This window comes from Oncorhynchus clarkii, chromosome 20, assembly GCF_045791955.1.
Source record: "Oncorhynchus clarkii lewisi isolate Uvic-CL-2024 chromosome 20, UVic_Ocla_1.0, whole genome shotgun sequence".
NCBI classification, from domain to species: domain Eukaryota; kingdom Metazoa; phylum Chordata; class Actinopteri; order Salmoniformes; family Salmonidae; genus Oncorhynchus; species Oncorhynchus clarkii.
Genome location: NC_092166.1, coordinates 4905262 through 4932687, shown reverse-complemented (window position 1 = coordinate 4932687; position 27426 = coordinate 4905262). Strand labels below are relative to the sequence as shown.

The 27426-nt window shown below is 42.2% G+C and overlaps 1 protein-coding gene across 1 annotated transcript in view; it reads left to right on the top strand.

Annotated features, from left to right (window-relative positions):
- The first annotated feature begins 6061 nt into the window (after positions 1 to 6061).
- LOC139375798 (receptor-type tyrosine-protein phosphatase mu-like) overlaps positions 6062 to 27426 on the top strand; it is a 418014-nt gene continuing 396649 nt past the window's right edge. Inside the window, exon 1 of the mRNA XM_071117668.1 lies at positions 6062 to 6182. Within this exon, the coding sequence (XP_070973769.1) occupies positions 6173 to 6182 (10 nt within the window). The 5' untranslated portion in view covers positions 6062 to 6172. The remainder of the gene's footprint in view (positions 6183 to 27426) is intronic.

Here is a 27426-nt window from a genome sequence, read left to right as displayed (position 1 = left end):
ACCTGATCTATGTTCCTTTAACTGTTGTCTCCGAGGGTATTGTCAGAAATAATCAAATGCACATAGAATTGAATTCCACTGTTTGTCCTGAAACTGTTTGGCAGCTCACTCAGTACCAATGAATCAAATGTAAATGTCACGGACATGTCTACCTCGGGTCAACCTCTCAGAATGGTACTAAAATCAGACTAGCAACTCAGAAAAGGACAAACAATTGCTCATAATAACATACTGTATGTAGCCTGAGAAAGTTCATGAAATGGACAACTTATTAACATCGGAAAACATTAATATTCTGTCCCGTCTCTGAAACACACTTAGATAATTAATTTGATGATGCAGTAGCTATACATGGTTACATAATATACAGGAAAGATAGAAATGCAAATGGTGGAGGTGTTGCCATGTATGTATTAATTTAGGCTGAGAGAGGATCTCAAGTCAGATGATGTGTAAGAAATATGGCTACAGGTTCATCTGCCTCATCTAAATCCTATCCGCGTAGGAAGTTGCTGTAGACCACCAAGTACTAAAAGTCAGTATCTGGATAATATGTGTGAAATGTTGGATAATGTATGTGATATCAACAGAGGTGTATATTTTCTGGGTGACCTAAATATTGACTGGTTGTCATCAAGCTGCCCGCTCAAAAAATAGGTTCCAAGCTTTAACGAGCGCCTGCAATCTGGTTCAAGTCATTAGTCAACCTACCAGGGTATTTACAAACAAACAGAACAGGAACTAAATCATTCACGTGTATTGATCACATCTTTACTAATGTTGCAGACAATCTGCTCTGCAGCAGTATCCACTCCCATCGGATGTAGTGACGATAATATAATAGCCATATCTAGAATAAACTAAGTTCTAAAGATTGGACCTAAAATTGTGAATAAACAATGATTACAAGAGGTTTTTGTAGTGATTCCTATGTCGAAGATGTGAAAAATATTTGTTAGTCTGATCTGTTTAATGAGGAACAATCTGACGCTGCACTTGAAGCATTTATGAAACGGCTGCTTCCAATTACTGATAGGCATGCACCCATCAAAAATAACTGACTGTTAGAACTGCCCAATCCCCATGTACAGATGATGAATTGAAAAACTGTATGGCTGAGAGGGAATAGAAAATAAGTCTGACAACACAGCAGACACAGCAAAAATACAGTAAATTGAGAAATCATGTAACTAAACTTAACAAAAAAAGAAAAAGAAACTCTGGAGCAAAGATAAATGATTTAAAGAATTATAGTAAAAAAAACACTGTAGTACTTTTAATAAAATTCTAGGCAAGAAAACAAAGAAAGCAAGAAAGCGGCTCCATCTTTCATTGAGGTATATTTTCATTGAGGCCACTTTGATAACTTTTTTTGTTGGCGAGATTAGCAAATGTTGGTATGACTAGGGCTGTTACGGTGACCGTATCACCACCACACGGGCAGTCACGAGTCATGAAGGCAGTCAAATTCCACGTGACAACAGTTTAGTCAAGGTAATTAGGCTTCTTCAAGCTCTGCTGACCATTCTGCTGATGGTTATTAGTAGCCTACCAAACTGTCGAACTGCCTGGTACTCCGCACTCCATTGTCCCTCTAATCACTCTGACATCAATGTAAATGTAATTGAAAATCTAACCGAACACTTCATGAGAGCTCATGTTGCGCAACATTTCTATAGGCTATGCAATTGTGGGAGAAAACAGAATGATGGCCTCTTAAAAAGAGGAGGATCCCTGCGCCTTCTTCACCACACTGTCTGTGTGGACCATTTCAGATTTTCCGTGATGTGTACCCCGAGGAACTTGAAGCTTTCCACCTTCTCCACTGCGGTCCCGTCGATGTGGGTAGAGTCGTGCTCCCTCTTCTGTTTCCTGAAGTCCACGATCATCTCCTCTGTTTTGTTGACATTGAGTGAGAGGTTAATATCTTGGCACCAGTCTGCCAGGGCCCTCACCACCTCCCTGTGGGCTGTCTGGTCATTGTCGGTAATCAGACCAACTATTGTTGTGTCGTCTGTAAACTTGATGATTGCTTTTGGAGGTTTACATGGAGCACTGCGTTTGTCTTGTTGCAGTGCGTTCTGTGTGGTGCATATGTTGGATGTATCAAACGTATGCATCAGACTGTATGTGTAGACGGCTTGACAGAAATGGTAGCAGAAGGTGAATGTTGAACTGTCGACATAGTTCCAGCTGATGCTGCATACTTTTTTACGCAACAACGCTATTGGTCAAGGCAGTAACAGTTTATCAACATTTTAAACGTTCTGATCTTTTGAGTTCAACCTAATTGCATAAAAATAAAAAATAAACGTTTTTGTTGATGCTTGTGGTTGTATTCATTTGGGATCTATCCCATCCCACAGCTGTTCCAGACTATGTTTGGATCATTTATTTATCAAACAGAATTTAATAGGTCAACTTTTGTACTATGGGGGGACAGTGGTCACTTTTGATAATGGTGTTTTCCTGCTAATTGAACATTCTTGTTTATAGCCTACTGCCATGTGCGCATTGCTGTGCTTATAATGTGAAGAAATAGCCTAATAGTTTATCAACATTTTAAGCTAAACGTTCTGATCTGTTGTGTCAGCCATATTGCATTAAAAAAAATGTTGATGCTAGTGGTAGTAAAATGTGGGATCTACGGCATCCCCCAACTGTCCCAGGTTATGTTTGGAATATTTATTTCTCGCAGGGAATAGGTCGACTTTTGTACTATGTGGGATAGTAGATTGACGTAGGCTATTGCTTTTGCTGTTCGTTAGACCTACTCATCTTGTTGTCTGATGAAAAGTAAATGTGGACAGTTCTTCCAATATCTTCAACATGCACCTCAGAATTGGATCAGGATGAGCGCGGTTGCCTCCCTGATGTGTCTGTCTACACTTGTAGCCTGTGAGAAACACCCGATCAATTGACGGAGAGCCATGTGAGTGAGAGGTGTTTCGGGGGGCGCGCAGCACTCAGGGAGAAGCGAATCACAATGATTATATTCAGCCCAAGGGCACAACAGCCACTGTCCACAAAAAAAATACATGGACTTTTTTAAAGGGGAATTACAGCCACACAAAGGGAAATTGTGAATGAGAGACTGATGAAGTGTGTACAGCCTGCACAAAAACAAAACAAAGCAGAGCTCATGTCTTTCAAGAAACTTTTTTTCACATCGTCATTAGAGTCGCATCATGCATCCTTAGAATGTATTAAAAATCGAATCACACAGCCCGACATTTGTAGACCAACATAAATAAATCTAAATTAAAGATATAGGAGGGATTTCTTTGTTAACTGCTCAACACAGAATATCCACATGGGCACACTCCCTCAAATCATTTGGAGAAAATATCATTTTTAATCCAGCTTTGTTCAATTGTGTTCATCATAATATAAAATAAGGACATGATTTTCTAAGCAAATCTTGTCTGCTAAATGAACTAGTGTAGCTCACAGCCATATTGCGTAGCCAGATCAGGACCTAATATTGTGTTGTATGGCCTTATAGGTGGGAGGAACCTTGACATTGTGTTGTATGGCCGTATAGATGGGAGGAACCTTGACATTGTGTTGTATGGGAGGAACCTTGACATTGTGTTGTATGGCCTTATAGATGGGAGGAACCTTGACATTGTGTTGTATGGGAGGAACCTTGACATTGTGTTGTATGGGAGGAACCTTGACATTGTGTTGTATGGGAGGAACCTTGACATTGTGTTGTATGGGAGGAACCTTGACATTGTGTTGTATGGCCGTATAGATGGGAGGAACCTTGACATTGTGTTGTATGGCCGTATAGATGGGAGGAACCTTGACATTGTGTTGTATGGGAGGAACCTTGACATTGTGTTGTATGGCCTTATAGATGGGAGGAACCTTGACATTGTGTTGTATGGCCGTATAGATGGGAGGAACCTTGACATTGTGTTGTATGGCTGTATAGATGGGAGGAACCTTGACATTGTGTTGTATGGGAGGAACCTTGACATTGTGTTGTATGGCCTTGACATTGTGTTGTATGGCCTTATAGATGGGAGGAACCTTGACATTGTGTTGTATGGGAGGAACCTTGACATTGTGTTGTATGGCCTTATAGATGGGAGGAACCTTGACATTGTGTTGTATGGCCTTATAGGAACCTTGACATTGTGTTGTATGGGATGGGAGGAACCTTGACATTGTGTTGTATGGGAGGAACCTTGACATTGTGTTGTATGGCCGTATAGATGGGAGGAACCTTGACATTGTGTTGTATGGGAGGAACCTTGACATTGTGTTGTATGGGAGGAACCTTGACATTGTGTTGTATGGGAGGAACCTTGACATTGTGTTGTATGGGAGGAACCTTGACATTGCGTTGTATGGCCTTATAGATGGGAGGAACCTTGACATTGTGTTGTATGGGAGGAACCTTGACATTGTGTTGTATGGCTGTATAGATGGGAGGAACCTTGACATTGTGTTGTATGGCCTTATAGATGGGAGGAACCTTGACATTGTGTTGTATGGGAGGAACCTTGACATTGTGTTGTATGGCCGTATAGATGGGAGGAACCTTGACATTGTGTTGTATGGGAGGAACCTTGACATTGTGTTGTATGGCCTTATAGATGGGAGGAACCTTGACATTGTGTTGTATGGCCTTATAGATGGGAGGAACCTTGACATTGTGTTGTATGGGAGGAACCTTGACATTGTGTTGTATGGGAGGAACCTTGACATTGTGTTGTATGGCCTTATAGATAGGAGGAACCTTGACATTGTGTTGTATGGCCTTATAGATGGGAGGAACCTTGACATTGTGTTGTATGGCCTTATAGATGGGAGGAACCTTGACATTGTGTTGTATGGCCTTATAGATGGGAGGAACATTGACAATGTGTTGTATGGCCGTATAGATGGGAGGAACCTTGACATTGTGTTGTATGGCCTTATAGATGGGAGGAACATTGACAATGTGTTGTATGGCCGTATAGATGGGAGGAACCTTGACATTGTGTTGTATGGCCTTATAGATGGGAGGAACCTTGACATTGTGTTGTATGGGAGGAACCTTGACATTGTGTTGTATGGCCTTATAGATGGGAGGAACCTTGACATTGTGTTGTATGGCCTTATAGATGGGAGGAACCTTGACATTGTGTTGTATGGCCATTTAAAGGTGAGGAACCTTGACATTGTGTTGTATGGCCTTATAGATGGGAGGAACCTTGACATTGTGTTGTATGGCCTTATAGATGGGAGGAATAAAGGAGAGTGTGTATTAATCGATCGCACACCAACAGGCAGAGCTGAACACACAAACACACACACACACATCTCCTAATGATTCCTCACTGTCAGCTTCAGAGTAGAGGCAGTAGAACAGTGGTGTGTGTGTGTGTATGTGTATGTGCTTACTTTTCTCTGTGTGTGTGTGTGTGTGTGTGTGTGTGTGTGTGTGTGTGTGTGTGTGTGTGTGTGTGTGTGTGTGTGTGTGTGTGTGTGTGTGTGTGTGTGTGTGTGTGTGTGTGTCAATGAAAGACAGGTGAACAGCTAAGTCCCATAGACTGGAGTGCCGCAACAGCACTAACTGCTGTTAGAGGAAAGCATAAATCAATACCTGTTAGATGGTGCCGTTCGGAACTCTACGCCTGTGTTCTAACTGTCACCCTGTTCCCTAGTTAGTGCACTACACACTACACAGAGCTCTGGTCCGAAGTAGTGCGCTAAATAGGGACTAGGGTGCCACTTGGCACAGAGACGACGTCGAACGATGATGGAGCCGGGACATTTCATTACTTGTCATAGTGAAATTGAACTGCCATGTTGGCTAATGTGGCTAATGTGTGTTGTGCATCGACGGCTGTTCTAGTCCCTCACTGTGTCTCACCTCAACCCGTCTCAGCATCTCAGCATCAGAGGCCATATTGCATTATAAATAGAGACGGGGGGGGGGGGGGGGGATAATGAATGTTATGAATGTAATTTATTGTTTTCATTTTCATTATGGTGTGGAGTAAATGGAATAGTTGCAAAAACAAGATTAATTGTGAATGATTCTCTTCTGTCTTTTGTAACAGGTGATTGTAAGTTTGACAAGCCGTTTGCAGCCTGCGGGTACAGCCAGGGGAGAGAGGACGATCTAGATTGGGAACAGGCCAACACCAGAGTGAAGCCCACAGCAGACCCCTGGATGCCAACAGGTAAGCCTGGTCATACTACCGTACAGTAAAAACACATTGTTTGTTCAGATATCCATAGGTAAGAACTGGCTACAATAACATACAGTAAAATAGTTGTTTGTTTGGATGCTCAAAGGTAAAACACCTGGATGACACTGATGAAAAAGAGGGTAGTTTCCAAATCCACAACGTGAAATCCAAAACTCCAAATCCCTAAAACTGCAAATTGACTCCATCAGACGGATAGGATGTTCTACAATATCTCATGGATTTTATACCAATGTTTTGGACCAACAAGAAAGGACCTTACACACACCTACTGTCACCATGGTTACACATTCAGACTAGTGGGGTAGGAAGTGGAAATGCTGTCACCATGGTTACACATTCAGACTAGTGGGGTAGGAAGTGGAAATGCTGTCACCATGGTTACACATTCAGACTAGTGGGGTAGGAAGTGGAAATGCTGTCACCATGGTTACACATTCAGACTAGTGGGGTAGGAAGTGGAAATGCTGTCACCATGGTTACACATTCAGGCTAGTGGGGTAGGAAGTGGAAATGCTGACACCATGGTTACACATTCAGGCTAGTGGGGTAGGAAGTGGAAATGCTGTCACCATGGTTACACATTCAGAGTAGTGGGGTAGGAAGTGGAAATGCTGTCACCATGGTTACGCATTCAGACTAGTGGGGTAGGAAGTGGAAATGCTGTCACCATGTTTACACATTTAGACTAGTGGGGTAGGATGTGGGAATGCTGTTACCATGGTTACACATTCAGACAAGTGGGGTAGGAAGTGGAAATGCTGTCACCATGGTTACACATTCAGACTAGTGGGGTAGGAGGTGGGAATGCTGTTACCCTGGTTACACATTCAGACTAGTGGGGTAGGAAGTGGGAATGCTGTTACCATGGTTACACATTCAGACTAGTGGGGTAGGAAGTGGGAATGCTGTTACCATGGTTACACATTCAGACTAGTGGGGTAGGAAGTGGGAATGCTGTTACCCTGGTTACACATTCAGACTAGTGGGGTAGGAAGTGGGAATGCTGTTACCCTGGTTACACATTCAGACTAGTGGGGTAGGAAGTGGGAATGCTGTTACCCTGGTTACACATTCAGAGTAGTGGGGTAGCAGGTGGGAATGCTGTTACCCTGGTTACACATTCAGACTAGTGGGGTAGGAAGTGGGAATGCTGTTACCCTGGTTACACATTCAGACTAGTGGGGTAGGAAGTGGGAATGCTGTTACCCTGGTTACACATTCAGACTAGTGGGGTAGGAGGTGGGAATGCTGTTACCCTGGTTACACATTCAGACTAGTGGGGTAGGAGGTGGGAATGCTGTTACCCTGGTTACACATTCAGACTAGTGGGGTAGGAAGTGGGAATGCTGTTACCCTGGTTACACATTCAGACTAGTGGGGTAGGAGGTGGGAATGCTGTCACCATGGTTACACATTCAGACAAGTGGGGTAGGAAGTGGGAATGCTGTTACCATGGTTACACATTCAGACTAGTGGGGTAGGAAGTGGGAATGCTGTTACCATGGTTACACATTCAGACTAGTGGGGTAGGAAGTGGGAGAGCTTCATGTAGTAAGGATGGGTTGGGGTCATTTCAGATTAAAGTTACATTTTATTCAATGATTGAAAACCCCCCATTTATTTTCAATGATTTGTTAATCATCTGTACATGAGAAGCCGTATATAAAAAAAGGTGTATGATTTTAAATACACCACATACTATACCTCAAATACCCGATGTACTACACCTCAAATACCCGATATACTATACCTCAAATACCCGATATACTATACCTCAAATACCCAATATACTATACCTCAAATACCCGATATACTATACCTCAAATACCCGATATACTATACCTCAAATACCCGATATACTATACCTCAAATACCCGATATACTATACCTCAAATACCCGATATACTATACCTCAAATACCCGATATACTATACCTCAAATACCCGATATACTATACCTCAAATACCCGATATACTATACCTCAAATACCCGATATACTATACCTCAAATACCCGATATACTATACCTCAAATACCCGATATACTATACCTCAAATACCCGATATACTATACCTCAAATACCCGATATACTATACCTCAAATACCCGATATACTACACCTCAAATACCCGATATACTACACCTCAAATACCCGATATACTATACCTCAAATACCCGATATACTATACCTCAAATACCCGATATACTACACCTCAAATACCCGATATACTACACCTCAAATACCCGATATACTACACCTCAAATACCCGATATACTACACCTCAAATACCCGATATACTATACCTCAAATACCCGATATACTATACCTCAAATACCCGATATACTATACCTCAAATACCCGATATACTATACCTCAAATACCCGATATACTATACCTCAAATACTCAATATACTACACCTCAAATACGCAATATACTATACCTCAAATACCCAATATACTATACCTCAAATACTCAATATACTATACCTCAAATACCCCATATACTTTAAATACCCTATATACCTCAAATACCCCACATACTTTATATACCCCATATACTTCAAATACCCCATATACCTCAAATACACTATATACCTCAAGTAGCCCATGTACTGTACCTCAAATACCCCATATACCTCAAATACCCCACATACTTTACCTCAAATACCCTGTTTACCTCAAATACCCTGTTTACCTCAAATACCCCGTTTACCTCAAATACCCCACATACTTTACCTCAAATACCCCACATACTTTACCTCAAATACCCCACATACTTTACCTCAAATACCCCGTTTACCTCAAATACCCCACATACTTTACCTCAAATACCCCACATACTTTACCTCAAATACCCCGTTTACCTCAAATACCCCACATACTTTACCTCAAATACCCCGTTTACCTCAAATACCCCACATACTTTACCTCAAATACCCCGTTTACCTCAAATACCCCACATACTTTACCTCAAATACCCCGTTTACCTCAAATACCCCACATACTTTACCTCAAATACCCCGTTTACCTCAAATACCCCACATACTTTACCTCAAATACCCCGTTTACCTCAAATACCCCACATACTTTACCTCAAATACCCCGTTTACCTCAAATACCCCACATACTTTACCTCAAATACCCCGTTTACCTCAAATACCCCACATACTTTACCTCAAATACCCCACATACTTTACCTCAAATACCCCACATACTTTACCTCAAATACCCTGTTTACCTCAAATACCCTGTTTACCTCAAATACCCCGTTTACCTCAAATACCCCACATACTTTACCTCAAATACCCCGTTTACCTCAAATACCCCACATACTTTACCTCAAATACCCCACATACTTTACCTCAAATACCCCGTTTACCTCAAATACCCCACATACTTTACCTCAAATACCCCGTTTACCTCAAATACCCCACATACTTTACCTCAAATACCCCGTTTACCTCAAATACCCCACATACTTTACCTCAAATACCCCGTTTACCTCAAATACCCCACATACTTTACCTCAAATACCCCGTTTACCTCAAATACCCCACATACTTTACCTCAAATACCCCGTTTACCTCAAATACCCCACATACTTTACCTCAAATACCCCGTTTACCTCAAATACCCCACATACTTTACCTCAAATACCCCGTTTACCTCAAATACCCCACATACTTTACCTCAAATACCCCGTTTACCTCAAATACCCCACATACTTTACCTCAAATACCCCGTTTACCTCAAATACCCCACATACTTTACCTCAAATACCCTGTTTACCTCAAATACCCCACATACTTTACCTCAAATACCCCGTTTACCTCAAATACCCCACATACTTTACCTCAAATACCCCGTTTACCTCAAATACCCCACATACTTTACCTCAAATACCCCACATACTTTACCTCAAATAGCCCACATACTTTACCTCAAATACCCCGTTTACCTCAAATACCCCACATACTTTACCTCAAATACCCCACATACTTTACCTCAAATACCCCACATACTTTACCTCAAATACCCCACATACTTTACCTCAAATACCCCGTTTACCTCAAATACCCCACATACTTTACCTCAAATACCCCGTTTACCTCAAATACCCCACATACTTTACCTCAAATACCCCGTTTACCTCAAATACCCCACATACTTTACCTCAAATACCCCACATACTTTACCTCAAATACCCCACATACTTTACCTCAAATACCCCATTTACCTCAAATACCCCACATACTTTACCTCAAATACCCCACATACTTTACTTCAAATACCCCACATACTTTACCTCAAATACCCCACATACTTTACCTCAAATACCCCGTTTACCTCAAATACCCCACATACTTTACCTCAAATACCCCGTTTACCTCAAATACCCCACATACTTTACCTCAAATACCCCGTTTACCTCAAATACCCCACATACTTTACCTCAAATACCCCGTTTACCTCAAATACCCCACATACTTTACCTCAAATACCCCACATACTATACCTCAAATACCCCGTATACCTCAAATACCCCACATACTTTACCTCAAATACCCCGTTTACCTCAAATACCCCACATACTTTACCTCAAATACCCCACATACTTTACCTCAAATACCCCACATACTTTACCTCAAATACCCCGTTTACCTCAAATACCCCACATACTTTACCTCAAATACCCCGTTTACCTCAAATACCCCACATACTTTACCTCAAATACCCCGTTTACCTCAAATACCCCACATACTTTACCTCAAATACCCCGTTTACCTCAAATACCCCACATACTTTACCTCAAATACCCCACATACTTTACCTCAAATACCCCGTTTACCTCAAATACCCCACATACTTTACCTCAAATACCCCGTTTACCTCAAATACCCCACATACTTTACCTCAAATACCCCGTTTACCTCAAATACCCCACATACTTTACCTCAAATACCCCGTTTACCTCAAATACCCCACATACTTTACCTCAAATACCCCGTTTACCTCAAATACCCCACATACTTTACCTCAAATACCCCACATACTATACCTCAAATACCCCGTTTACCTCAAATACCCCACATACTTTACCTCAAATACCCCGTTTACCTCAAATACCCCACATACTTTACCTCAAATACCCCGTTTACCTCAAATACCCCACATAATTTACCTCAAATACCCCACATACTTTACCTCAAATACCCCACATACTTTACCTCAAATACCCTGTTTACCTCAAATACCCTGTTTACCTCAAATACCCCGTTTACCTCAAATACCCCACATACTTTACCTCAAATACCCCACATACTTTACCTCAAATACCCCACATACTTTACCTCAAATACCCCACATACTTTACCTCAAATACCCCGTTTACCTCAAATACCCCGTTTACCTCAAATACCCCGTTTACCTCAAATACCCCGTTTACCTCAAATACCCCGTTTACCTCAAATACCCTGTTTACCTCAAATACCCCACATACTTTACCTCAAATACCCCGTTTACCTCAAATACCCCACATACTTTACCTCAAATACCCCGTTTACCTCAAATACCCCACATACTTTACCTCAAATACCCCGTTTACCTCAAATACCCCACATACTTTACCTCAAATACCCCGTTTACCTCAAATACCCCACATACTTTACCTCAAATACCCCGTTTACCTCAAATACCCCACATACTTTACCTCAAATACCCCGTTTACCTCAAATACCCCACATACTTTACCTCAAATACCCCGTTTACCTCAAATACCCCACATACTTTACCTCAAATACCCCACATACTATACCTCAAATACCCCGTATACCTCAAATACCCCACATACTTTACCTCAAATACCCCGTTTACCTCAAATACCCCACATACTTTACCTCAAATACCCCGTTTACCTCAAATACCCCACATACTTTACCTCAAATACCCCGTTTACCTCAAATAACCCACATACTTTACCTCAAATACCCCACATACTTTACCTCAAATACCCCGTTTACCTCAAATACCCCACATACTTTACCTCAAATACCCCGTTTACCTCAAATACCCCACATACTTTACCTCAAATACCCCGTTTACCTCAAATACCCCACATACTTTACCTCAAATACCCCGTTTACCTCAAATACCCCACATACTTTACCTCAAATACCCCGTTTACCTCAAATACCCCACATACTTTACCTCAAATACCCCGTTTACCTCAAATACCCCACATACTTTACCTCAAATACCCCGTTTACCTCAAATACCCCACATACTTTACCTCAAATACCCCACATACTTTACCTCAAATACCCCGTTTACCTCAAATACCCCACATACTTTACCTCAAATACCCCGTTTACCTCAAATACCCCACATACTTTACCTCAAATACCCCGTTTACCTCAAATACCCCACATACTTTACCTCAAATACCCCGTTTACCTCAAATACCCCACATACTTTACCTCAAATACCCCGTTTACCTCAAATACCCCACATACTTTACCTCAAATACCCCACATACTATACCTAAAATACCCCGTTTACCTCAAATACCCCACATACTTTACCTCAAATACCCCGTTTACCTCAAATACCCCACATACTTTACCTCAAATACCCCGTTTACCTCAAATACCCCACATACTTTACCTCAAATACCCCACATACTTTACCTCAAATACCCCACATACTTTACCTCAAATACCCTGTTTACCTCAAATACCCTGTTTACCTCAAATACCCCGTTTACCTCAAATACCCCACATACTTTACCTCAAATACCCCACATACTTTACCTCAAATACCCCACATACTTTACCTCAAATACCCCACATACTTTACCTCAAATACCCCGTTTACCTCAAATACCCCGTTTACCTCAAATACCCCGTTTACCTCAAATACCCCGTTTACCTCAAATACCCTGTTTACCTCAAATACCCCACATACTTTACCTCAAATACCCCGTTTACCTCAAATACCCCACATACTTTACCTCAAATACCCCGTTTACCTCAAATACCCCACATACTTTACCTCAAATACCCCGTTTACCTCAAATACCCCACATACTTTACCTCAAATACCCTGTTTACCTCAAATACCCCACATACTTTACCTCAAATACCCCGTTTACCTCAAATACCCCACATACTTTACCTCAAATACACCGTTTACCTCAAATACCACACATACTTTACCTCAAATACCCCGTTTACCTCAAATACCCAACATACTTTACCTCAAATACCCCGTTTACCTCAAATACCCCACATACTTTACCTCAAATACCCCGTTTACCTCAAATACCCCACATACTTTACCTCAAATACCCCACATACTTTACCTCAAATACCCCACATACTTTACCTCAAATACCCTGTTTACCTCAAATACCCTGTTTACCTCAAATACCCCGTTTACCTCAAATACCCCACATACTTTACCTCAAATACCCCACATACTTTACCTCAAATACCCCACATACTTTACCTCAAATACCCCACATACTTTACCTCAAATACCCCACATACTTTACCTCAAATACCCCACATACTTTACCTCAAATACCCCACATACTTTACCTCAAATACCCCGTTTACCTCAAATACCCCGTTTACCTCAAAGAAAAAAAAAACACTGTGTATAACTTTCCTTATTTTGTGTACAGTATATTATAATGAAGGAACTTACACGTGCACAAAGTTCCCCTCAAAACAACGCTATGAAAATGGGAGGCTATACCCATAACAATAGAATAATATAATTTACCTTTTGAACACTTAAACCATTGAAGGACAGAGATATTGGATGTTGTTTTAAATGTATAATACTATTTCATCTCTATTGGTTTTGGTATTGGCTATTCCCACACATCAAAACCCCCATCTTCATCCCTTGTGTGACAACAATGGGAATTGAGACAAAAGCTTTGATGACAATGACGGCGATGGCAATGAATTGAATGTCATTTTTTTTAACCTCAAATCTATTTGAGTTAAACAATGATTTCTTTCCCATCAAGCCCTCGATCCTATTAACCAATCTCGCACATTGAATTTAATTTTTTTTTTAAATGCTTTCCCTGTCATTCATTTACGTTCTGCGTCTGCCTCAATGAGCTGTCTCTTTAACGTTGCGTTGATCGCTCAAACGAGGAAATATCCTCACCACCAACACCATCGCCCTGCAGACACTAGAGTCCTCATTCTCAGCCCGAACTGGATGGAACTCAACACACCGGGCCTCAAATTCTGTGAATTGATCCAGGCCGGGCTGGTTTCGGGCTTGCTGTGCCGTGTGTGTCTGCGCACCTTTTTAAAGGCGCTACATGGTCAATCTGACGTCTGCATTTGCCGTGCAGCGTGGTGATATGACCTCTGCAGAAGCCAGCGCATTCATACTTTTTTTTTTGCGCTTCGTGGTGCAGCCCAGATCTGTTGTGAAGGGAGTTGTCAAGGAAGTGAGTTTGTGTTTATACAGGACCTCCCGCCCTCACCTACCGTCAACCAATCATGTCAATCAGGAGCTAGACAAAGCCCTCCACACTGTTACCAAATTTGAGAGGCGTAAGGCGATGCGGCATGGAGCTCAGTTTGGCCTCTGCATGCCTCTGACCACATTTTTTCAGGTCAAGCATAAATTGTTTTTTTAGCCTACTACGGCTCTCTCTCAGCTACACCAGGATTCCAATATTCTAATAAATCCAAGGAAATTAGTGGCCATGATGAAACTTATTTTTTCTGATGATTTTAAATATTTCAAATTGCGATAAGAATCGTCTGGAATGTAGACTGGAGCAGCAGCTCCAGTACATATTTGACAGAAAATCAAGATATTTATTTGAATTACTCAAGACTCCCTTTTGTTATTTTGTTTAAAAGAGAAAATTCATGATTTGTATTTAAATCTGCAGTATGTAACTTTTGGGACGAACAGACCAAAATCACATAGAAATGTGGGTTATAGATCTGTCATTCTCATTGAAAGCAAGTCTAAGACGCGGTAGATCTGTTCTTTGTATTTCTATGCTTCCCGTTGTTAAGTTTTCAGTTTTTGCATCTTTTACATTGGTTTTGTACACCAGCAATATTTTTAGTTATGGAAAATATATTTCACAGTGGTTTAGATGGTACAATGATTCTCTACACTATACTATATGTGTTTTCTCACATAAACTGAAATTAGACAAACTTTTAGCAAAAATTTTAGCAACCAGGAAATGGCGGAGCGATTTCTGCAATAGTGCATCTGTAAAGGCATGAATGAATTGTATACTGTTGTAATGACCTGAACACATGACTGATTTGTTATATTGAAGTAGGCTAAGTTACTTTATTAAGACAGATAAAACAGGATGTGCTCTCACAAGTTGATATACAGCTAATCAAATGTGTTCATGTCATTAGCATACTTCAATATAACCAATCAACAGGATGTGCTCTCACAAGGTGATATACAGCTAATCAAATCCAACAATAGGTGCAGACTAACAGGGAAATGCTTACTTATGCGTCTTTTTCCAACAATGCAGAGTTAAATATTTTTAAAAAAATGAAATAGTGACACAAGGAATAAGTACACAGTGAATAATGAATAGCAAGTAAAAATATCATGGCTATATACTGGCTTGCTATTTCGCAACAAAGCCTCCTTCACTCTTGCTGCCAAACACACCCTCGTAAAACCGACCATCCTACCGATCCTCGACTTCGGCGATGTCATTTACAAAATAGCCTCCAACACCCTACTCAATAAATTGGATGCAGTCTATCACAGTGCCATCCGTTTTGTCACCAAAGCCCCATACACTACCCACCACTGCGACCTGTACGCTCTCGTTGGCTGGCCCTCGCTTCATACTCGTCGCCAAACCCATTGGCTCCAGGTCATCTACAAGGTAAAGTCCCCCCTTATCTCAGCTTGCTGGTCACCATAGCAGCACCCACCTGTAGCACACGCTCCAGCAGGTATATCTCTCTGGTCACCGCCAAAACCAATTCCTCCTTTGGCCACCTCTCCTTCCAGTTCTCTGCTGCCAATCACTGGAACGAACTACAAAAATCTCTGAAACTGGAAACACTTATCTCCCTCACTAGCTTTAAGCACCAGCTGTCAGAGCAGCTCACAGATCACTGCACCTGTACATAGCCCATCTATAATTTATCCCAAACAACTACCTCTCCCCCTACTGTATTTATTTATTTTGCTCCTTTGCACCTCATTATTTCCATCTCTACTTTGCACATTCTTCCACTGCAAATCTACCATTCCAGTGTTTTACTTGCTATATTGTATTTACTTCGCCACCATGGCCATTTTTGCCTTTACCTCCCTTATCTCACCTCATTTACTCACATTGTATGTAAACTTATTTTTCTACTGTATTATTGACTGTATGTTTGTTTTACTCCATGTGTAACTCTGTGTTGTTGTATGTGTCGAACTGCTTTCCTTAGTCTTGGCCAGGTCGCAATTGTAAATTAGAACTTGTTCTCAACTTGCCTACCTGGTTAAATAAATAAATAAAATAAAGGTGAAATAAAAATTTTAAAATACAGGGAGTGCCAGGTAATAACATGGCTATATACAGGGAGTACCAGTACTGAGTCGATGTGCAAGGGTACGCGGTAATTGAGGTAGCTATGTACATACATGTGTAGGTAAGGGTCAAGTTACTAGGCAACAGGATAGATAATAGACAGTAACAGCAGTATACTGTAGGTAGGGATAAAGGATATATAATAGACAGTAACAGCAGTATACTGTAGGTAGGGGTAAAGTGTGTGTGGCGTCAGTATGCGTGTGTGCGCATGTTATGTGTGTCTGTGCATATGTAGTGTGTGTGTGTGTATTGGGGTGTCAGTGGAAGTATGTGTGAGTGTGTGGGAGGAGTCAGTGAAAAAAGTGTCAAAGCAGGTAGTCCAGATAGTCATTTGATTAACTGTTCAGCAGAGTTATGGCTCGGGGGTAGAAGCTGTTCAGGGTCCTGTTGGTTCCAGACTTGGTGCACTGGTACCGCTTGCCGTGCGGTAGCAGAGAGAACATTCTATGACTTGGGTGGCTGGATTCTTTGCCACATTTTTTGGGGCCTTCCTCTGACACCACCTGGTATAGAGTTCCTGGATGGCAGGAAGCTTGGCCCCAAGTTATGTTGGAGTCGTAAACAGTCACTCAGTTGTAGGTGAACAGGGAGTTCAGGAGGGGACTAAGCACACACCCCTGAGGGGCCCCCGTGTTGATGGTCAGTATTGCAGATGTGTTGGGGTCGCCCCGTCAGGGCGTCCAGGATCCAGTTGTAGAGGGAGGTATTCAGTCCCGGGGTCCTGAGCTTATTGATGAGCTTTGAAAGGACTTTGGTGTAGAATGCTGAGCAGAAGCCAATAAACAGTTGTTTTTTTTTACTGGTGGGTGAGGTCTGTGCGGAGTACAATAGAAATGTTGTCATCTGTGGATCTGTTAGGGTGGTATGTAAATTGGAGTGGGTCCAGGGTGTCTGGGATGAGGGTGTTGATGTGAGCCATGACCAGCCTTTCAAAAGCATTTCATGGCTATAGATGTGAGTGCTATGGGACGAGAGTCATGTAGGCAGGTTACCTTGGCGTTCCTGGGCATGGGGATTATGATTGTCCGGTTAAAGGTAGTTTACGTTGTTCCCAGCTACAATAAATGCGGCCTCAGGATATATGGTTTTCCAGTTTGCATAAAGTCCAGTGAAGTTCCTTGATGGTCGTCGTGGTATCGGCTTGTGGGGGGAGATATACGCGGCTGTGACAATAACCGACGAGAATTCTCTTGGGAGGTAATACGGTCTGCATTTGATTGTGAGGTATTCCAGATCAGGTGAACAAAAGGACTTCCTGTATGTTATTACAATTACACCATGAGTTGTTAATCATGAAACAAACATATACCCCCCGCTGTTCTTCTTCCTGTCGGCGCGATGAACTGAGAATCCAGATGACTGGACCGACTCCCGACAGTATATCCCGAGAGAGCCATGTTTCCATGAAACAGAGTATGTTTACTGCTCATAGCTAAATTACATTCTTTGACAACAGCTCTGCTGGACATTCCTGCAGTCAGCATGCCAATTGCATACTCCCTCAAAACTTTAGATATGTGTGGCATTGTGTTGTGTGACAAAAACTGCACATATTAGTGGCCTTTTATTGGCCCCAGCACAAGGTGCACCTGTGTAAGGATCATGTTTAATCAACTTCTTGATATGCCACACCTGTCAGGTGGATGGATCATCTTGGCAAAGGAGAAATGCTCAATAACAGGGATGTAAAACAAGTTTGTGCTTAAAATCTGAAAGAAATTAGCTTTTTGTGTGTATGAAAAATGTCTTGGATCTTTTATTTCTTCTCATGAAAAATGGGACCAACAATTTACAAGTTGCGTTTATATTTTTGTTCAAATCAAATCAAATCAAATCAAATGTATTTATATAGCCCTTCGTACATCAGCTGATATCTCAAAGTGCTGTACAGAAACCCAGCCTAAAACCCCAAACAGCAAGCAATGCTGGTGTAGAAGCACAGTGGCTATGAAAAACTCCCTAGAAAGGCCAAAACCTAGGAAGATACCTAGAGAGGAACCAGGCTATGTGGGGTGGCCAGTCCTCTTCTGGCTGTGCTGGGTGGAGATTATAACAGAACATGGCCAAGATGTTCAAATGTTCATAAATGACCAGCATGGTCAAATAATAATAATCACAGTAGTTGTCGAGGGTGCAGCAAGTCAGCACCTCAGCAGTAAATGTCAGTTGGCTTTTCATAGCCGATCATTAAGAGTATCTCTACCACTCCTGCTGTCTCTAGAGAGTTGAAAACAGCAGGTCTGGGACAGATAGCACGTCCGGTGAACAGGTCAGGGTTCCATAGCCGCAGCCAGAACAGTTGAAACTGGAGCAGAACCACGGCCAGGTGGACTGGGGACAACAAGGAGTCATCATGCCAGGTAGTCCTGAGGCATGGTCCTAGGGCTCAGGTCCTCCGAGAGAAAGAGAGAAAGAGAGAATTAGAGAGAGCGTACTTAAATTCACACAGGACACCGAATAGGACAGGAGAAGTACTCCAGATATAACAAACTGACCCTAGCCCCCCAACACATAAACTACTGCAGCATAAATACTGGAGGCTGAGACAGGAGGGGTCAGGAGACACTGTGGCCCCATCCGATGATACCCCCGGACAGGGCCAAACAGGAAGGATATAACCCCCCCCCCCATTTTGCCAAAGCACAGCCTCCACACCACTAGAGGGATATCCTCAACCACAAGCAACTTGTTCAGTGTAAGTTGAGTTTTCCTCTTTTGCTCTGCTTTTTCTAGGCCCAATGGCTGTTTCCTGTCTCCTCACTCCACTGCTACTCTGTTCTCACTAACAGTTTAAAGAAAATTTGTTTTAAAAAAAAAATCAGGCTTTTTTCGAGCTTCGAGTTTGGGTCGAACCGGGCTCAAATGTTCAGGCCCGATGAGAACTCTAACACATACACACGGGTCCAGAGGACTAATGGAATGGAGGATAGAAGCGGACATTTTTTTTTCTTAATGTTTCCAGCAAAGGTAGCGCTTCAGACTAATGGATATTGTTTCCCTCTCCAATCTGACGCCTAATCTCACAGTGGCTGGCTGACTGGCTGGCTGACTGACTGGCTGGCTGCCTGACTGGCTGCACTACAGATAGATTGGAGCCCCCCCAGTGACACACAGACAATTTATTAGGAAGGACGCCACTCATTTTAAGCAAGCAGACTTAGGGTGTGTGTGTGTGTGTCTGTGTGTCTGTGTCGGCATCAGTGTGTGTGTCGCTCTAATCTGCTCCAGGAGAAATGACCTGCCAGAAGCGGAGGGAAGCGTTTACTTTTCCCCATTTGGAATTGATTGATGTCGGAACACAAGGGGGCTGGGCAAAGGTTACCGCGACGATCCGGAAAAGCCTCGACCTACAAATTAACACCACCTACCCCCCCCCCCCCCCTCTCCCTTCCCTGCGTTCCACCTGCCGTCTAAATGTAACATATCTGATTAAAGTCCCACTCAGCACCTGGTTAAGAGGTGTCTCTGATTGTATCTCCCACTCTGAGAGTACTCCAGATAACGCTGTTGTCTCCCCTTAGCCCTACACATCTTGAATGGTGGGTAATTAGCATTAGCTGGTTGTCTGCTCTGTTCTGTTCTGTCTGATAAAATAGTAGCATTCACCAGCTGCCAGTCAGAAGCTCTAATCTCCCCTCGTTAACCAAACAAACACTTGGCTCTGAACAAAACAGAGATATGAGATTTATCATGTGTTCCAAATGACACCCGATTCCCTATTTAGTGCTCTACTTTTGACCAGGGCCCATAGCAGCTTAGTAGTGCACTATGTAGGGAATAGGATGCCATTTGAGATGTAGCCTGTAGGGCCTCTTGACGGCTAAAAGCAAGAAGCTAGGTGTATGTCGCACGTCACTACTTTACAGGAGAGGCATTTGAACGTTTATTTTTTTAATCAAAATGCATTTTTGGGCAGAAATGCTTTCTGGAACATGTGAATTTTCATGTGCCTTAATAATAAATGTCTATGCCATCTGTAAATACAAATACAATTGTTAAATTACAAGCCTAGTTGGTTTAGCCACAGAAAAAGACAGGAAACTTCCCGCTAGTCATGATTGGCTGAGATAATGGATGGGCTGGACATGCCGAGAGATGAGTTTGGATTGGTCTGCCGTGTAGCATGCTTCTGTCTATAACATGAGCTGCTCAGTATGTGTAGACAATCCTTGCTAACACAATTATTTTGAAAGATATCACGAAGAACTGTAAAAGTGTTGCATTGCTGCCCTGAAGTTAAACGCGCTATCGACAAAGATCAGTGGGAAAAAGTTATGATGGACAACCTTCTGGAGGCAATCGCACCGTGCCGACTCTCACTGAAAATGAATCAGACAATGAGGAAATCCCTGATTTAGGTACAAACATTTTCATTGAACCATTGTAGAGTCTTCTCCCATCACTGTCACCAGAAGAAAAGGCGATTAACAGTGTTGTTGTCACGGAAGAAGTTGATCCAGTTTTGAAATCAGTGAGATGCCCGGCGGAAGCAGAGAGATGATTCCAAGATGCGGAGAAAGTCGAAAAGAGAACACATGACATCTTCAAACTAAGGGCGAACATCCACGACAGAGGGAGAAGCGTTCATTATCATGTATACACGGGTTAGAGTCTAGCTACATTTTCAGATATTATAAGCTTCTACTTTTGTCAAAAAGTTGTTTTCGTTGCAAGTTAAAGCGTACTGTTAGCTACCTGACGTTAGTTGTCTGGCTCGCTAGCTAACGTTATGTGTATGATCTGTGTAGTAATATTATTTGTTAGCTAGCTAGCTAACATGGAACCTAGTTGGTTAGCTTTAGCTACCATTAGATTTATGCATGGATGCAATGGATTATGAGTTGGGATTCTGGTTCGTTGTTTAGCTAGCTGTTTAAACCAAAGACTCCACTGTGCAAGTAACCGTTTCACTGTACCATTTACACCTTATGTAACCTGTGCATGTGACACATAAACTCTGATTGTATTTGATATAGTGTGTGTTTACCAGAGACGGTAATGTGAAGAACAACATGACCTGCACCAAAGTCAGATTATGATATAGGCCCACTAGTTAAAGTTTATTTTCACTACTACTTTTCACCACTTTTAGTCTTGAAATCTTTGGTTGTTTACTACACTACCTTACTCCCTCTGTTTAGCACATGGCCTCACATGTGAATCCTTAAAGAGATGGGTGGGGCTAAAGCTTAAGAGGGTGTGAACGAGGCCCCAATCCAGGTGGTGATATAGAGAATAGGGCCCCAATCCAGGTGGTGATATAGAGAATAGGGCCCCAATCCAGGTGGTGATATAGAGAATAGGGTGTCGTAGTAGAGCACTACTATATAGGGAATAGGGCCCCAGTGTCATAGTAGTGCACTATGTAGGGAATAGGGCCCCAGTGTCATAGTAGTGCACTATGTAGGGAATTGGGCCCCAGTGTCATAGTAGTGTACTATATAGGGAATAGTGCCCCAGTATAGTAGTAGTGCACTATATAGGGAATAGGGTCCCAGTGTTGTAGTGGTGCACTATACAGGGAATAGGGTCCCAGTGTTGTAGTAATGCACTATACAGGGAATAGGGTGCCATTTGAGACTCATGGTTGTAGACTGTAGGGCCTCTTTACGGCTGCAATTGTTTTAGGATGACTGGAAAGCAGTTAGGGTTGATGAGGAGAGGAGGAGAGGAGATCTGGAGGAGAGGAGATCTGGAGGAGAGGAGACCTGGAGGAGGAGGAGAGGAGGAGGGGGAGGAGATGAGACCTGGAGGAGAGGAGGAGGAGAGAAGGAGGAGAGGAGAGGAGGATGAGAGGAGATCTGGAGGAGAGGAGGAGGAGAGGAGGAGGAGGAGAGGAGACCTGTAGGAGAGGAGGAGTAGAGGAGATGAGGAGGAGGAGGGGAGGAGACCTGGAGTAGGAGGAGAGGAGACCTGGAGTAGAGGAGGAGGGGAGGAGACCTGGAGGAGGAGAGGAGACCTGGAGGAGGATAGGAGGAGAGACCTGGAGGAGAGGAGGGGAGGAGACCTGGAGGAGAGGGGAGAGGAGAGGAGACCTGGAGGGGAGGAGACCTGGAGGGGAGGAGGAGGAGAGGAGGAGGAGAGGAAAGGAGGAGACCTGGAAGAGAGGAGGAGAGTAGGAGGGGAGGAGACCTGGAGGAGGAGGAGAGTAGAGAAGGAGGGGAGGAGACCTGGATGAGAGGAGAGGAGGAGAGTAGGAAGGGAGGAGACCTGGAGGAGGAGGAGAGTAGAAGACCTGGAGGAGAGGAGAGTAGGAGGGGAGGAGACCTGGAGGAGGAGGAGGAGAGTAGAGGAGGAGGTGAGGAGACCTGGAGGAGAGGAGTAGAGTAGGAAAGAAGACCTGGAGGGGAGAACAGGAGGAGAGGAGGAGAATGCATTATGTGAAATGCTCACTGCTCTGTTGGGAGGAAAAGAGGAAAGCTATCTCACCTTTGATTGTCCTTTCAGCCTGTACTTACAGAATGCATCCCAAATGGCTCCCTATATAGTGCACTATTTTTGACCAGGGCTCGTAGGGGCTTTAGTCAAAAGTAGTGCACTATATAGGGAATAGGGTGCCATTTGGAACACAATTCCAGATCTGAGCCAAATGGCCTTATCACCCTGAGAGTAGAGATTGTTATCCTACCTAATGCTTCTGATGCTTGGAGGAAAGTGGATTTAGAATAGGTCTTACAATACCAAACCTGGGTTCAAATTGTATTTGTCCTTACAATACGATAGATGACTTAGACAAACAGGGGGTAGGGGGTGAGACCTGGGTTCAAATGGTATTTGTCCTTACAATACGATAGATGACTTAGACAAACACCTACCATTGTAAGGGGGTGAGACCTGGGTTCAAATGCTATTTGAAATCATGTCAAGTCCATTAGTTGTGCTTGATTGAGCTTGTCTGTTGGAATTTGACCAATAAGAAAAGTCCCCAAAGTGCAAACACCACCCAACGCAACCATTAGTTCAACCTAGGTGCGAACAATACGTACAATATTTATCAGATGTTATTGGTCCATATTTATCAGATGTTATTGGTCCATATTTATCAGATGTTATTGGTCCATATTTATCAGATGTTATTGGTCCATACACATATTTATCAGATGTTATTGGTCCATATTTATCAGATGTTATTGGTCCATATTTATCAGATGTTATTGGTCCATATTTATCAGATGTTATTGGTCCATGTTTATCAGATGTTATTGGTCCATGTTTATCAGATGTTATTGGTCACAGACACATGTTTATCAGATGTTATTGGTCACAGACACATATTTATCAGATGTTATTGGTCCATATTTATCAGATGTTATTGGTCCATATATATCAGATGTTATTGGTCCATATTTATCAGATGTTATTGGTCACAGACACATGTTTATCAGATGTTATTGGTCACAGACACATGTTTATCAAATGTTATTGGTCCATGTTTATCAGATGTTATTGGTCACAGACACATATTTAGCAGATGTTATTGGTCACATGTACATGTTTATCAGATGTTATTGGTCACATGTACATGTTTATCAGATGTTATTGGTCACAGACACATGTTTATCAGATGTTATTGGTCCATATTTATCAGATGTTATTGGTCCATATTTAACAGATGTTATTGGTCACAGACACATATTTATCAGATGTTATTGGTCCATATTTATCAGATGTTATTGGTCCATATTTATCAGATGTTATTGGTCCATATTTATCAGATGTTATTGGTCCATGTTTATCAGATGTTATTGGTCCATATTTATCAGATGTTATTGGTCCATGTTTATCAGATGTTATTGGTCCATGTTTATCAGATGTTATTGGTCCATATTTATCAGATGTTATTGGTCCATGTTTATCAGATGTTATTGGTCCATGTTTATCAGATGTTATTGGTCACAGACACATGTTTATCAGATGTTATTGGTCACAGACACATATTTATCAGATGTTATTGGTCCATATTTATCAGATGTTATTGGTCCATATATATCAGATGTTATTGGTCCATATTTATCAGATGTTATTGGTCACAGACACATGTTTATCAGATGTTATTGGTCACAGACACATGTTTATCAAATGTTATTGGTCCATGTTTATCAGATGTTATTGGTCACAGACACATATTTAGCAGATGTTATTGGTCACATGTACATGTTTATCAGATGTTATTGGTCACATGTACATGTTTATCAGATGTTATTGGTCACAGACACATGTTTATCAGATGTTATTGGTCCATATTTATCAGATGTTATTGGTCCATATTTAACAGATGTTATTGGTCACAGACACATATTTATCAGATGTTATTGGTCCATATTTATCAGATGTTATTGGTCCATATTTAACAGATGTTATTGGTCACAGACACATATTTATCAGATGTTATTGTGGGTTGTAGTGAAACGCTTGTGTTCCTAGCTCCAACAGTGCAGTAGTATCTAACTAAATGTTTGTGTTCCTAGCTCCAACAGTGCAGTAATATCTAACAATTCACAACAACACACACACATCTAAAAGTAAAAGAATGGAATTAATGAAATAAAGACAAATATAAATATTAGGATGAGCAATGACGGAGTAGCATTGACTAGAATACAGTAGAATAGAGTATATACTGTACATATGAGATGAGTAAATCACTATGTCAACATTATGTCTATGTATATAGGGCAGCAGCCTCTAAGGTGCAGGGTTGAGTAACCGGGTGGTAGCCGGATAGTGATGGCTATTTTAACAGTTTAATGGCCTTGAGATGAAAGCTGTTTTTCAGTCTCTCAGTCCCAGCTTTGATGCACCTGTACTGACCTCGCCTTCTGGATGATATGGGGGTGAACAGGCAGTGGCTCGGGTGGTTGATATCCTTTATGATATTTTATGCCTTCCTGTGACATCGGGTGGTGTGGGTGTCCTGGAGGGCAGGCAGTGTGCCCCCGGTGATGCGTTGGGCAGATCGCACCACTCTCTGGAGAGCTCTGCGGTTGCGGGCGGTGCAGTTTCCATACCAGGCGGTGATACAGCCAGACAGGATGCTTTCAATTGTGCATCTGTAAAAGTTTCGGAGGGTCTTAGGGGCCAAGCTGAATTTCTTCAGCCTCCTGAGGTTGAAGAGGCGCTGTTGCGAGGCGCCACACGGTCTGATGATGTTAATAATGACTGTAAACTCTTTTGGCCTCGAGGAGTGTCTCCTCTTTACCATCAAAGACTGTGATTTAATCACCAATACATGAAGCCAATCATCAGACTGGAGAAATGCTGGGATTTAATTCTACTCCACACACACACACACACACACACACACACACACACACACATACACACCGACCAGCTCGTCAGCGTTCTGCTCATTGATTAAAATCTGTTCAGCACCGTTCCAGACAGCAGACAGACAGCTAGGAGTGAGGCTGAAGCATCAAAGCAGTTTTAAAACGCTGGACTTCTTAAATGACTGGAGCTGATTGACGTTATTAGAATTAATGTATTCACAGTTTTATCTAGGAGTTTCAGAGATACTTTAACTTGCTTAGAACTCAATAGCTTTTGCAAAACCCGGCACCATCAGATCTAACTCGTGGGAATCGAACTTGATTTAATTTTGCCAATAAAGTCTCAATACTTTTAAAAGTAAAAAATGGTGTTATTCAACAAGACTTAATTAAACTATGAAATAAAGCCTTAGTTTTTAAAAGGACAATCCAATCCGGAAGCTGACTGTGATGCCAGTTTTGCCTCAGTCCATACTGGCCCGCGCCATCTCATCCCATCGTGTGTGTGTGTGTGTGTGTGTGTGTGTGTGTGTGTGTGTGTGTGTGTGTGTGTGTGTGTGTGTGTGTGTGAGAGAGAGAGAGAAATGGCCCTGAAACCCTGAAGTTGTTAACTAGGATCCTTCCCTTGTTTATCCCACAGCTAGGATCTGATTGCATACTAGGGCTGCTCTAGGGGGGCCTCTGGTCTCTAAGTATGCCCCAAGGAAGGGAGGAAGAGGGCAGACTGGCACACCCCAATGTCTCTACGGCTGTTTCCAGACTCTGGTCTCTCAGTGCCCTCAGGGGTACAAGTACCCTCAGGGGCAAACAGGACAAACCCCAGTCTCACAGGCTAACTGACAATACACACTGTCTGTTGGTGTGTCTGTCTGGGCCCAGATATGAAACAATGTCCCTCAGTGACAGACACATTTGAAGACAGCCCTATATTATTCAAATGATCAACAACTTCCTCTAGGAGTTCCTAGATGACCCTATCCAGCTGATGAAATGCCATGTAGCTAGAAACAGACAGTAGACTTTTATAGGGCGAAATGGCCAAAATATCAATGTTTTTGAAACATAAAAGTTCTAAATATGCTTTTGAGTAGTTCATGACCCTAAGGTGGCAGCTGATCAATGATATGAGGCTTTCTCTATTCTGATTGTTTAATACCATTTCAATCCAACTTCCAGACATCTTTTTCCTTCACATTTTCATACATTTTCAGCTCTTGTTAGCATTTCCACACTGTGCCCATCAGAGCTAGCTGGGCAAAAATATGGGCAAAAATATGTGCCTAGTTATTTGATGAACTGTTGGAGTCATGGAAATAGAATGATTGTTT